This window comes from Eubalaena glacialis, chromosome 18 (assembly GCF_028564815.1).
Source record: "Eubalaena glacialis isolate mEubGla1 chromosome 18, mEubGla1.1.hap2.+ XY, whole genome shotgun sequence".
Classification (NCBI taxonomy): Eukaryota; Metazoa; Chordata; class Mammalia; order Artiodactyla; family Balaenidae; genus Eubalaena; species Eubalaena glacialis.
Window position 1 is genome coordinate 34,784,358 of NC_083733.1, and position 13,455 is coordinate 34,797,812.

Below are 13,455 nucleotides of genomic sequence, written 5' to 3' on the forward strand. Positions count from 1 at the left end.
TAGAGAACAGGGCCCTGGGAGAGCTGATTGTAAGGAAGAAGCAGGTCCTTGAAGGATGTGTTGTGGTTAGGCTGAGAAGGTGGGGTGCGGCCTCTGTGGGAGGACTGCGGGGTGAGCAAAGCTCAGAGGCAGGAGCAGAGGAGGTGCCTGGGGAACGGTGGAGCCCGACTTGACTAGGATGGAGGCATCACACGTTGTAACATCATGGGCAGTGAGGGTGGGGAGGTGGCTTGGGGCTGGACCGCAGAGGGCCTTGAAGGCCAGGTTAAGGGATTCGGGTTTGGACTTGACCCTGTAGGCTGGGGTCCAAATCTGGGGGCCCCTTGGTGGGTGTTTTATTTGGTTTCCCTTGAAAAACCAGGAGAGGTGGCAGCCATGGCCCGTATTCCCACACAGCGCAGTTGATGGGAGCTGGGCAGCAGCTGGAACCACAGGCCCCACCAGTCCCTGCTGTGAGCTGGGGGGATGCTTTGCTCATCTGTGGCCCCTGCCTGGTCCCTGCGGGCACCTGAGTGTGCAACCTTGGGCTTACACACTAGGGAGCCATTGAAGGTTTTGGAGCAGATTATGGCCTGGTTGTAGCTGGGTGCTTTGGGGAGATTCATCCGGGTGCAGTGTTGAGGGGGAAGAAAATGGGATGAGAGGGCACGGTATGGACAACTAAGTGGGAAGGTATCAGAACAAGGTTTAATAGAAATCCTTGAAAAAGTAAGCCAACAAACAGGAAACAGTAGTTAAATTCAACAGAAGAAAAGTAATAGACTCTGATGAAGATGATTATTGAATTTAAGATGTCTAGAGACTGGAACTTAATGGAACAATTCTAGGACAGATAACACTTGGGAGAAGTTAATATCTGATGGAATGTTTGCTTTGTTTATTGTCTGTATGCCTTTAAAAAATAAACTCGTTATGCAAACAAACAAAAAGCAAAAAAACAGAGACCTGCCCCGTCTGGTCCAGAAGTGAGGGAATGAGGCAGGGAGGGAAGGGAGGAGGGAGGTGATGGAACTTATATTTGGCCTGTGCTGTGTGCCTATTGGCCCTGGTGGCTTGGGGAAGGTGGCGGGGGTGACTGTGGGAGGTGTGAATGGAAGAGAAGCAGGTGCGCGAGCTCTGGCTGGGGGCTGGCGCTGCAGCCCCGGTAGACACTGTCCAGTGTCCCTGTGGACAGCTTCCCCTGCTAAATGGCCCGAGCCCAGAGTGGCTGCCTGGAGCTGGCGGGGGTAAAAACCCCCCTTAGTGGCACCGAGGGGACTCGGCAGATAGACGTGACGCTGTTCAGCTTGGTGGCGTTCTCATAAACTCGGGGCACTGGGGGTCTGAGGCAGGCCTCCCCAGGGACCTGGACTGTGGGAGCCCACCCCCGGGGGATGCTAAACTGACCTTTTTATAGCGGGGGTGGGGGTGCCTCATCGTGGCTTTGCAGCCTCCAGACCCCGGGAGTTATGATGACTCAGGGACATGTCTCCTTGGAAACATTTTCCCAGCACCCCTCTCCTGGCTGCCGCTGGCAAGGGAGTGATTTGGAGCTGATCGAAAGGCAAGGGTCTTTTGAAACCTTTCAGTGGCGGGGTCTCCTTTGAAATCCCCCCTCCCTACAGAGAATGAGGCCCTCCCTTCTCTGGGCTTCCCCCAGCTTTTGAAATGGTTTTAGACACTCCCTCCCCCAGCAGGCACATCAAAAACTTGGAGCAGTCCACAGTTCTGTTCTGTGACCTCCTGCGGGGACGACCTGGCCCCACCCAGCTGCCCCTTCCCCACCTCCCCCTGCGCCCCTCTCCCCCGAGATCCCCCGCTCCCCTCCCCCGCCCTCCACCCCCCCCACCCCCTGGAAAATGGCTCTGCAGGAGGCCCCCGCCTTGGGCTCCCCGGGGCCTGCTGAGGAAGGCTTGTGGGGGGCCTGGCCCAGAGACAGGGCCCCCCGATGGCTGGAGAAGGATGAGCATCTCCCCACGTGTGTTGGGCATGTTCTGTACAAGGCATGCACAGTCCCCCCAGGGCACTTGGGGCTTCAGAGCCCCGGGAAGCTAGTCTGCCTGCCCTCTCGTCATCTCCTCATCCGCTCGCAGACCTCTCCCCTCTCGGTCTCTGTCAGGCTGATGGCTGGACGAGGGGTCTGAGAACTTGTCCTTGAAATAACGAACTTGCTATGACCCAGGTTGGCCCCAAGGGAGTGACTCAGCCTCTGGGCCCTGGTGTCCTAACTCAGGGCTTCACAGGCCCCTGGGGGGAGCCCCGAGGAGGGGCAGAGCTGGGAAGGGACAGTCCTTGGGGGAACTTGTCAGGGACGTTTGCCCTCCGTGTCCTTGGAAAGTGGCTGTGGACCCTCTGGCAGGCAGCCAGGCCAGAGCTGGTCCCGTCCCGGTGGGGCATTAGTCATTCTGAAGATGTTATTTTCTTGGTCACGTCAGCCTCTTTCCCTGGGTGCCTCTTAGGGCCTGGGCTTTGCTGTCGGCACTGAAGAAATGGGGGGCATTTGGAAGATCAGCCTCTCCCACCTCCTGCTCAGGCCTTTAAAATGCCCCCCATGCTGGGCGGGTGGTCCTTGTCTGTCCTCCTGGTGCTGTGGCAGGATGGGCCCTGGTCCACCTAGAGGGGAAGGGTCTGCTCAGGGGGTGTGTGTGTGTGTGTGTGTGTGTGTTTGTGTGTGTGTGTGAGAGAGAGAGAGAGAGGGAGAGAGAGGGAGGTTTTCTTCCTTCTAAGTCTTTAAGAAGTACATCCCAGGAGACATGTTGAAACCCACTTTGCAGACCAGGTACCCCCTCTTTCTGAGGCTGTTTCCACACCCAGGACCCTTGCTGAAGACCTGGCCTGCAGTATTTTTGGAGAGGAAGGAAGGTCTGGTGTGGAAATCAGTGTTTCACTCTCACACCAGGGAAATACAAAACCCTCAAATATGACTGAAGAGAAAAACACGTGAAAAGGAAAAGGAAAAGGAAAAAAAGGTTCCTGTGCCTTTCTGTTGGGAACACATCTTGCTGGGCAGGGCTGTGCTAGCTCTTTTGTGGTGCTTTTGATGCAGGTAACACCAGACACCCAAAACATCTGTCTAACCTTAATATGTGATAAAACTGTCTCCCTCTGCCCCCAGAGATCATGTTTCAAGTTCTGGGACTGTTCTGTCAGGATAACAAGCTTGTACAGAGAGCCTATCATCTAATTCTTTCTTCTTCTTCTCCCCCTCCCCTCTCTCCTCTTCCTCTTCCTCCTTCTTTATCCCCCAAGTAGGGCACAGTCACTTCCCTCCTTAACAGCCCCCGTGGATGAGAGGACTCACTTTCCCTGACTTTGAATCTCATTGGTTGGTTTAAGGAGGCTGTTGATCAAGTACTTTGGTCTATGAAGAATCCATCATTTCTGGATTTTAAAATAGTGGAAATTTTCTCATTTTGATCGATTTCATCCTTTTTTTAAGGGCCTCCATAGGTGGGTTTCTTTGAATAGTAACCTCAGTTCAGTAAACATGATTGAGATCCTCAGTGAGGAACCTCTAGCCAAGTTGGGAAGGGGGTAACCTGAAAGGATAAGTTAATATCACGTCACTAAGTCTAAGATATAGAAGCTCAAAGGACAGGCAATTTGCCCAATCTGGGCATTCCAGGAAAGCTTCCAGGATGAGGTGACACCTAATCAGGCTCTTAGAAGGTGGAAGGTAAGGTGGGAGCGGCCTTCCAGGCAGAGAAAATAGCATAAGCCAGTTCATAGAGAAGAGACCCATGTAGTTTGTGGGGAAATTGTAGACAATTCGGTATCATTATAGAATAAATTTTGAGGCAGGAGGTAGGTGGGTCACAGAAAAGGCTGCCGTAGAGTAGGTGAGAGAAGATGAGGATATTGGTTAGGAGGGTGTGGCTTGGAGAAACACTTGAGAGGCAAAGCCAGCAGGATTTGGGAATGGAAATGGGAAGTAAGAGAAGTTAGGAATGACTCCAAGGTCTCAGGCGACCAGGTTCTGAGTGACAGGTAGAAGATGATACCATGCCTGAAGAAGAGCTATTGGGGGTTAGCAAAGAAGATGATGATTCCAGTAAGGATCGTTAACATCTAACACGACTTACTAAGTATCAGGCCCTGTTATCAATATCTACACATGTTATCACATTTAACCCCATGACAGCTTATGAGAGGGGCATTGTTAATTCTCCCCATTTTGTACATGGGGAATTGAGGGGACGTGTCCAATGTCAGTAAGTTGCAGGTGGGGGATTTGAACTCAGGCAGTGTGATTTCAGAGCCTGGAATCCTCTTAACTCCTACACCTGGAGGCCCATCACACTTAGTTAGCTTGAGTTTGTTGGCAATTTGGCTTTGCAGGAGATGCCTGTGGCCTATCTGAATGTTGGTGCCTGGCCAGCAGTTGGCTGCATGGGTGGGGAGCTCAGGAGGAAGGCCTGGGCTGGAGGAGAGGTTTGAAGGCCTCAGCGCAGATGGTGAGGCAGCTGGGAGAAGTGAGGGGCATGAGGAACGTGGGGTCATCTATACCCAGACAGCAAAGTGCTTCTGGGCAGCAGTGTGAGGGGCCACGGAGAGGCCCATGGAGGCAGGCTGAAGGGGGTCTGCTGGACTGTCCTGAGCACGAGCATCGTCAGTGGAATCAGACGGAGGAACAAGTTGAGGAGAGGTGGGGAGACCAGCAGTGTAGACTTGACTTTCCAGGTTCCAGGCTGGGAAGGAAGGGCAGAAAACAGGAGCCGAGGGGTCCAAGGGTCAGAGGAAACTTTTGCATTTTGAAGTGGGAAAGACCAGAGTATGCTTCTAGGCTAAGAAGAGAGAGCCAGCAGGGAGCAGAGGAAGGATGGAGAGGAGATGGCAATGGAGCCAGTCCTGGAGGGGCAGGGCCTGGGGCCCTCGATGGGCCAGCCCACAGGCACAGCCTTCTTCACTTGCTTTCCATGCCATGGACTTGGAGGCCTGTGTTATTGAGTTGACTTTGTTGAATGCCCTTTATGGTCATTTGGCTGCTTGGGAGCAGCAGACATGTGAGCAATTTCCCTTGCATCTGCTTCTGGCTGAGCCTCACTGGAGTGATGGCAGAAAACAAGGGCCCTGCAACCCCAGGGCTTGGCCTGCTCTGTCCTGAGCTCCTAGTAGGCGCCAGAGTCTCACACTGGGCTGTGGATGCCTGGCCAGGGCTCCCTTCCTCGCGGGTCCCTGAGCTTCAGTGTGGAGGAAGTGGGAGGCCTCCTCTTCTGACTGCAGATCCCTGCCCTGAAGGAGTCGGGGCGTCCCTCACTGGCTGACCAGTCTCACAGATGCCCCACCGGGTGCGGTTTCCAGCGCATTTCCCTGGGGAAACTGAGGTAGGGAGAAGGGAAGTGATTTCCCAAAGACACACTGTGAGTTGTGAGCCTGACTTGCAGTAAGAATCCAAGGTTGCTGATGGGAGTGTTTTCTAAACAAAGGCGCTTTATTAGGAAGTTACTGATTTTAGTTTATCCAAAAGATCTTTATTAAGCACCAATAGTTTGCTCAATCTGCTGTAGATATGAATATTAATTAGAAATGTGCACATGTGTGCACACACACATAGAATGTAGAACTCTACAGTGAATCAGAGTGGTTAAGAGCAGTTCCAGCTCATGATTAACTAAGTTATTTTGCCTTTTGTATGCTTCAGCTCCACATCTATAAAATGCCCCCATCTGAACATAGCTGTACTAACATAGCAGTTTAGGCAGGTCTCTTTCAGTGACACGTCAGGGATCCAACTCACACTGACTACAACATTCAAAAGAGAATTATTGGCTAATGTAACTGAAAAGTCTGGGGATACATTAGGTAACTGGCTTCAGGCATGGCTGGATCCAGGGGTTCTAAGAAAGTCATCACCAATCTATCTTTCTTCCACCTCTCAGCTCTGCTTTCTCTTTGTTGCCTTCATTCCCAGGTGGGATCCCCTGGTGCCAGTGACAGCCAGCAGCTCCCCACTCAGTGGTCCCAGCAGAGAGGGGCATGTGCTTCTTCATCAGCAGAAAATGTTTCAGGACCAAGGCTCACTGCCTCAGAAGCCTCCTAAAGCTGCCCAGGAGGCAATCATTGTAGCCAGGGAGTTGGAGTGGGTTGAATGGTTGCGCTGGCACTACCCACCCTCCCTGGACGCTGAGGTGGGCCAGTATCTGCCCCTCCTCCCCCCACAATGGGAATGGGGAGGGCGTTCTTGAAAAGAGAAAGGGTATCTATTTTTCACAAGGAGGGGGCAGCACAAACAGTAGAGGGTCACCACCGCTACCTTTTGGGGGCTGTTTGAAGAATTAATGACTTAAAATATATGACAAGTGCCCAGCACATGTAAGTTCTTAGTAAGTGGTAGCTATTAATATTAATATTATTATTATTAGTCCCTGTGGCAGGGACTCATTAAAGATAATGACGCTGCTGCTAGAGCCCTTGTTTAGAGAGGACGAACTGAGCCCCTCTGTGACCACGCTGAGCCTACAATCCCAGGTGCCGGTCCACGGCGGCTCAGAGGATGCTGCTGAGGGCTTCCTGGAGGATGAAGACTGGCCTTCTGCCTTTACCAAGCTCCAAGGAGCTGTGCCTGCAGGAGAGCTCCAGAAGGGGTAGCTTTCATCAGAAGGATTTATTCATTTACTCCTTCATTCATTCAGCACTTTTTTTCTTTCCTGAACACCTACTGTGTGCCAGGTACTAGGCGTAGATGTTGCAGTAAGACAGACAAAGTCCCTGCAATCCTGGAGCTAGTGGGGATCAACTGTTAAGCAAGAAAACAAATTAAAAATCCCGACTACTTCAAAAAGTGATATGTTCTGTGAAGAAAAGAAGGGGCGACCACGTGTGTCCAGGAGCAGTGTAAAAACGTATGATTGGCGATGGCCTGGCTAGGAGGTGACTTTTTGGCTGAGAGCGAGTGCCCAGACTAGTTTTAGTTTTGATCAGGTGCATGACTGCCCACTGCCCTGGACACTTGAGCCTGCTGGTGTGCATGCCCTTCCCCCATAGGAAGGGGAGATCCTAGAGGGTGGTGCCACATCACGGTGAGAACAGCCCCGGGTGCCCAGGGGACAGCCTGGGGTTAATCGAGTGCTGCCTCTAGTGCCTAGAGCCCCCCCCCCGCCCCCCTTGGATGGTCTGTCAGGCTCCCTCCAGCCCAGATCAGCACTGGAGACTCAAGCATCCACACTTTTGCCTTTTTTCTGGATTCTTTGTGGACCACCCACAAAGGATCCTTTCACCAGAGCTCCATAAACCCAGCAGCTTGGGAACCTCCCATGCTAGTGTCTGCCTTCCCCCTCTCTTAAGGCACTGCCCAGTCTGGGGCATCTTTGTGGTCCCCCGGCATCCCTTTGCCTGCTGTCTGGCCTCTCTCCTTAAGTCTTTCTTACTTCTCCCTGGGTCCACCCTACCTCTTTCAGTCTACAGCCCCCATCTGGCTCCAGATGCCTGTGTCCTGTTCTTCCCTCCTAGGGTTTCCAGATTTAGCAAATAAAAATACAGGCCGGCTAGTTAAATTTGAATTCCAAATGAACAACAAATAATTTTTTAGTCTAAGTGTGTCCCCAATATTGTATGGGACATACTTAGACTAAAAGGTTATGTGTTGCTTATCTGAAGTTCAGATTTAGCCAGCTATCCTGTATTTAATCTGGCAACCTCATGCCTCTTCCCTCACAGTCCCTATGCCTCAAGCCAGTGAGCTCCCACCCCACCTTCTTTTCAAGCTTTTTATGGTCCTTTTTTCATCCTTATAAAATTTTTACCTATAAAAAATTAAACTTTTAATTTTGAGACAACTGGAGATTCAGTTTCCTCTAACCGTAACAATGTGTAAAATGAGAGTACAGTATCACAACTAAGATATTGACACCCATACACTCAAGCTACAGAACATTCCCATTACGTAAGAATCCTTCATGCTTTCCTTTTAAAGCCATAGCCACTTGCATCCTGCCCCCGCTCCTTCCTTAACCTCTGGAAATCACTAATCTGTTCTCCATTTCCATATTTCTGTCATTTCAAGAATGTTATATAAATGGAATCATATGTAAGTCTATGTGATCTTTGGGATAAATTCCAGGAGTACAGTTGCTGGGCCTATAGCACTTGAATGTTTGACTTTTTAAGAAACTGCCAAACTTTTCTAGAGTAGCTATGCCATTTTACATTGCCACCAGCAAGTTTCTCCACATCCTCACCAGCATTTGGTTTGTCACTGTTTTTTATTTTAACCAATCTGATAGGTAGGTGGTGATATCTTATTGTGGTTTTAATGTGTATTTCCCTAATGGCTAATGATGTTGAACATTTTTTCATGGGCTTATTTGCCATCTGTTTATCCTTTTTGATGAAAAGCTTTTTTATATCTTTTGCCTATTTTCTAATTGGATTGTTTACTTTTTTGTGGTTGACTTTTGGAGTTCTTTGTATATTCTAGATACTAGTCCTTTGTCAGATATGTGGTTTGCAAAGGTTTCCTCTTGGTCTGCAGCTTTTCTTTTCATCTTCTTAACTGGGTGTTTTGTAGAGTAAAAGTTTTAAATTTTGATGAAGTCCAAATTATCATTTTTTCCTTTATGGCTCCATGTCTTTGGTTCCCAGTTTAAGAACTCTATGCCTAACCCTAAATCCCAAAGATTTTTTCCTATTTTTTTCAAAAAAGTTTTATAATTTTACATTTCACATTTAAGTCCATGATCCATTTTGAGTTAATATTTATATAAATTTGGGTTGAGTACCACCCACCCCCATGTCCAATTGCTCCTGAACAATTTTTTTTTAAATTAATTAATTTATTTATGGCTGTGTTGGGTCTTCGTTTCTGTGCGAGGGCTTTCTCTGGTTGTGGCAAGAAGCGGGGGCCACTCTTCATTGCGGTGCGTGGGCTTCTCATTATCGCGGCCTCTCTTGTTGCGGAGCACAGGCTCCAGACGCGCAGGCTCAGTAATTGTGGCTCACGGGCCCAGTTGCTCCGTGGCGTGTGGGATCTTCCCAGACCAGGGCTTGAACCCGTGTCCCCTGCATTGGCAGGCAGATTCTCAACCACTGCGCCACCAGGGAAGCCCCTCCTGAACCATTTTTTGAAAAGACTATAATTCTTCCATTGAGCTGTTAATTATCAGTTGGGCATATTTGTGAGGATCTGTTTCTGGGTTGCATTGATCTATGTGTCTATTCCTCTGCCAATATGACACAGTCTTAATTGCTATAGCTGTTTAAGTCTTGAAATCAGACTGAATCCTCCTTTTTTATTGTTCTTTTTCAAAATTGTTTTAACTATCCTAGGTCCTTTGCCTTTTCATATAAATTATAGAATAATTTTATCTACATATACAGAAATTCTTGTTGTAATTTTAATAGGAACTGTGTAAACCCGTATCTTGATTTGGGGAGAACTGATATCTTTACCATGTTGAGCTTTCCAATCCATGAACATGGTATATCTCTCAATTTATTTGGATCTTCCTTTATTTCTTTCATTATTGTTTTGCAGTTTTGTTTTGTAGTCTTGTACATGTTTTGATAGTTTTACATCTAAATATTTCAATTTTTGAGTGATTATAAAAGATATTGTATTTTTAATTTCAATCTTCACTTGTTCATTGCTGTTATATAGGAATACAGTTGGGTTTTTAAAAATAAATTTTATTTATTTATTTATTTATTTTTGGCTGTGTTGGGTCTTTGTTGTTGCACACGGGCTTTCTCTAGTTGTGGTAAGCGGGGGCTACTCTTTGTTGTGATGCGTGGGCTTCTCATTGTGGTGGCTTCTCTTGTTGTGAAGCACAGGCTCTAGGTGCTCAGGCTTCAGCAGTTGCAGCAGGCAGGCTCAGTAGTTGTGGTTCGCGGGCTCTAGAGCATGGGCTCAGTAGTTGTGGCGCACAGGCTTAGTTGTTCCGTGACATGTGGGATCTTCCTGGACCAGGGCTCGAACCCATGTCCCCTGCATTGGCAGGCAGATTCTTAACCACTGTGCCACCAGGGAAGCCCTACAGTTGGTTTTTTTTTTTTTTAAAAAAGGGGTACAGTTAATATTTTATTGTCACTTATCAGATGGCAGTTAGGTATATAGTCTTCTTACTTGATCATCTTTCCTTTTTGTAAATAAAAAAAATTACAAGTTTTAAACAGCCAAAGGCTGGTCATGTCTTCAGAAAACATGATTAGATTAATTCATTAATGGTGGCTTAAGTTTTTTCTTATTAGCTCCAGAAAATTCACCCACCTTCTGTCCCTTTTTAAAAAACTGGAAGGTTGGCATGCATTTGTCTTCACACTCTGAAGCAACATCCTGACAGTCATCCACATCTACTTCAAGGAACACTACGTTGGAATACTTTTCAGAGAGAGAATGAAAGAAAGGCTTGATCATTTTGCAAGGCCCACACCACGTGGCTGAGAAGTCGACTACTATGAGTTTCTCTCCTGCACTGTTCAAGGCTTCCTGAAAAGCATACTTGCTCTCAATCTGCTTCACCATCTTGGCTGCTGGGGTCTGACTAGCGACCTTACACTGGAATATACGGAAGTGGATCCAAGGCGCCGGACGAAGCTTGCACAGTTGGTTTTTGAATGTTGATTTTGTACCCCTTAACTTTGCTCAACTCAATTGTACGAGTTTTTTTGGGTAGATTCCATGGGATCTTCTACGTAGACAATCATGTCATCTGTGAACAGGAACAGTTTTATTTATTCTTTTCCTATCTGTGTGCCTTTTGTTTCCTTCTTCTTGCTTTTTGCTCTGGTTAGAACTTCCAGCATTATGTTGAGTAAGAGTGGTGAGAGTGGACATCCTTGACTTGTTTATGAACTTAGGGGCAAAGCATCAGTCTTTTACGATCATATATAATAACAGGTGTAGGTTTTTTATAGATACTCTTTATCAAGTTAAGGAACTTCTCCTCTATTTCTGTTTTCCTAAGAGTTTTTATCATGAGTGGGTGTTGAATTTTGTCAATTTTTTAAAAACTGCAGCTATTTATATGACCATGTGATTTTTCTTCTTTAGTCTGTTAATATAGTGGATTATACTGATTGATTTTTGAACATGGAAATAGCCTTGCATCCTTGGTGTACACTCCACTTGACCATAGTTTATAATTTTTTTTAATATATGATGCTGAATTTTCTTTGCTGTTCTGTTAAAGTTTTTTTTTTCTCTGTATTTATGAGGGATATTGGTCTGTAGTTTTCTTTTATTTTGTCCTGTCTGCCTGGTTTTGGTACTGGGCAATATTAGCTTCATAAATAAATTGAGAAGGTTCTCCTTTTCTTTTTTTCTGAAAGAAATTATGTAACTATGTAGAATTGGTGTTGATCCTTCTTTAAATATTTGTTAGAATTCTCCAGTAAAATAATCTGGGTCTGGAGACTTCTTTTTAGGGAGTTTTTAATTATGATTTCAAATTCTTGATATCTATTTTATATCTTGAAATAGATATCAGGTTATCTATTTCACGTTGGCTGAGTTGTAATAGTTTGTGCTTTTCAAAGAATTGGTTTTTCATAGTATTATTCTCTTATTATCCTTTTGATGTCTGTAGGGTCTGTAGTGATATCCTCAGGTTCATTCCTGATATTGGTAATTTGTGTTTTCTGTCTTTTTTTCTTTGTTAGTCTTGTTAAAGATTTGTCAATTTTTCTGATATTTTCAAAGAGCCAACTTTAAAAATTTATTTTCAGTATTGGTTTTCTGTTCTAACTTTCATGATTTCTGCTCTTATCTTTATTATTCACTTTCTTCTGCTCTCTTTGGGTTTATCTTTCTCTTATTTTTCTAGGTCTTTGAGGTGGAAGCTTAATTATTGATTTGAGACCTTTCCTGTTTTCTAATGTATGCAGTTACTGCTATGAATTTCCCTCTTAGCATTGATTTATCTGTGTCCCACAAATTTTAATATGCTGTCAGTTTAATTTTTATTTAGTTCCATTTTTTAAAAAATAAATTTTTTAAAAACTATATTTTTATTTAGTTCCATTTTTAAAAAATAAAATATTTCCCTTGAGCTTCATCTTTGACTTGTGATTGTTTAGAGGTGCTTTGTTTAGTTTCCAAGTGTTTGGAGGTTTTCTTGTTATATTTCTGTATTTAATTTATGGTTTGATTCCATTGTGATTGGAGGAAACACTATGTATGACTTTTTTTTTTTTTTAAACATCTTTATTGAAGTATAATTGCTTTACAATGGTGTGTTAGCTTCTGCTTTATAACAAAGTGAATCAGTTATACATATACATATGTTCCCATATCTCTTCCCTCTTGCATCTCCCTCCCTCCCACCCTCCCTATCCCACCCCTCTAGGTGGTCACAAAGCACTGAGCTGATCTCCCTGTGCTATGCGGCTGCTTCCCACTAGCTATCTATTTTACATTTGGTAGTGTATATATGTCCATGACACTCTCTCACCCTGTCACATCTCACCCCTCCCCCTCCCCATATCCTCAAGTCCATTCTCTAGTAGGTCTGTGTCTTTATTCCCATCTTGCCACTAGGTTCTTCATGACCTTTTTTTTTTTTTTTTTCCTTAGATTCCATATATATGTGTTAGCATACTGTATTTCTTTTTCTCTTTCTGACTTACTTCACTCTGTATGACAGACTCTAACTCCATCCACCTCATTACAAACACCTCCATTTCATTTCTTTTTATGGCTGAGTAATATTCCATTGTATATATGTGCCACATCTTCTTTATCCATTCATCCGATGATGGACACCTAGGTTGCTTCCATGTCCTGGCTATTGTAAACAGAGCTGCAATGAATATTTTGGTACATGACTCTTTCTGAATTATGGTTTTCTCAGGGTATATGCCCAGTAGTGGGATTGCTGGGTCGTATGGTAGTTCTATTTTTAGTTTTCTAAGGAACCTCCATACTGTTCTCCATAGTGGCTGTATCAATTTACATTCCCACCAACAGTGCAAGAGTGTTCCCTTTTCTCCACACCCTCTCCAGCATTTATTTTTTCTAGATTTTTTGATGATGGCCATTCTGACCGGTGTGAGATGATACCTCATTGTAGTTTTGATTTGCATTTCTCTAATGATTAATGATGTTGAGCATTCTTTCATGTGTCTATTGACAATCTGTATATCTTCTTTGGAGAAATGTCTATTTAGGTTTTCTGCCCATTTTTGGATTGGGTTGTTCATTTTTTTGTTATTGAGCTGCATGAGCTGCTTGTAAATCTTGGAGATTAATCCTTTGTCAGTTGCTTCATTTGCAAGTATTTTCTCCCATTCTGAGGGTTGTCTTTTGGTCTTGTTTATGGTTTCCTTTGCTGTGCAAAAGCTTTTCAGTTTCATTAGGTCCCATTTGTTTATTTGTGTTTTTATTTCCATTTCTCTAGGAGGTGGGTCAAAAAGGATCTTGCTGTGATTTATGTCATAGAGTGTTCTGCCTATGTTTTCCTCTAAGAGTTTGATAGTGTCTGGCCTTACACTTAGGTCTTTAATCCATTTTGAGTTTATTATGTATGACTTTAATTCTTTTAA

General features: G+C 45.3%; 2 protein-coding genes across 4 annotated transcripts in view; one reads left to right on the plus strand and one right to left on the minus strand.

Annotated features, from left to right (window-relative positions):
• Positions 1–13,455, plus strand: part of ZNF423 (zinc finger protein 423) — a 330,174-nt gene that overhangs the window by 201,581 nt on the left and 115,138 nt on the right. The gene's annotated exons all lie outside the window — the stretch shown is intronic.
• On the minus strand, positions 9,997–10,497 carry LOC133078460 (thioredoxin-like). Its single transcript, XM_061173508.1, has one exon. The coding sequence runs from the start codon at positions 10,436–10,438 to the stop codon at positions 10,127–10,129; it is 312 nt and encodes a 103-aa protein (XP_061029491.1). The 5' UTR covers positions 10,439–10,497; the 3' UTR covers positions 9,997–10,126.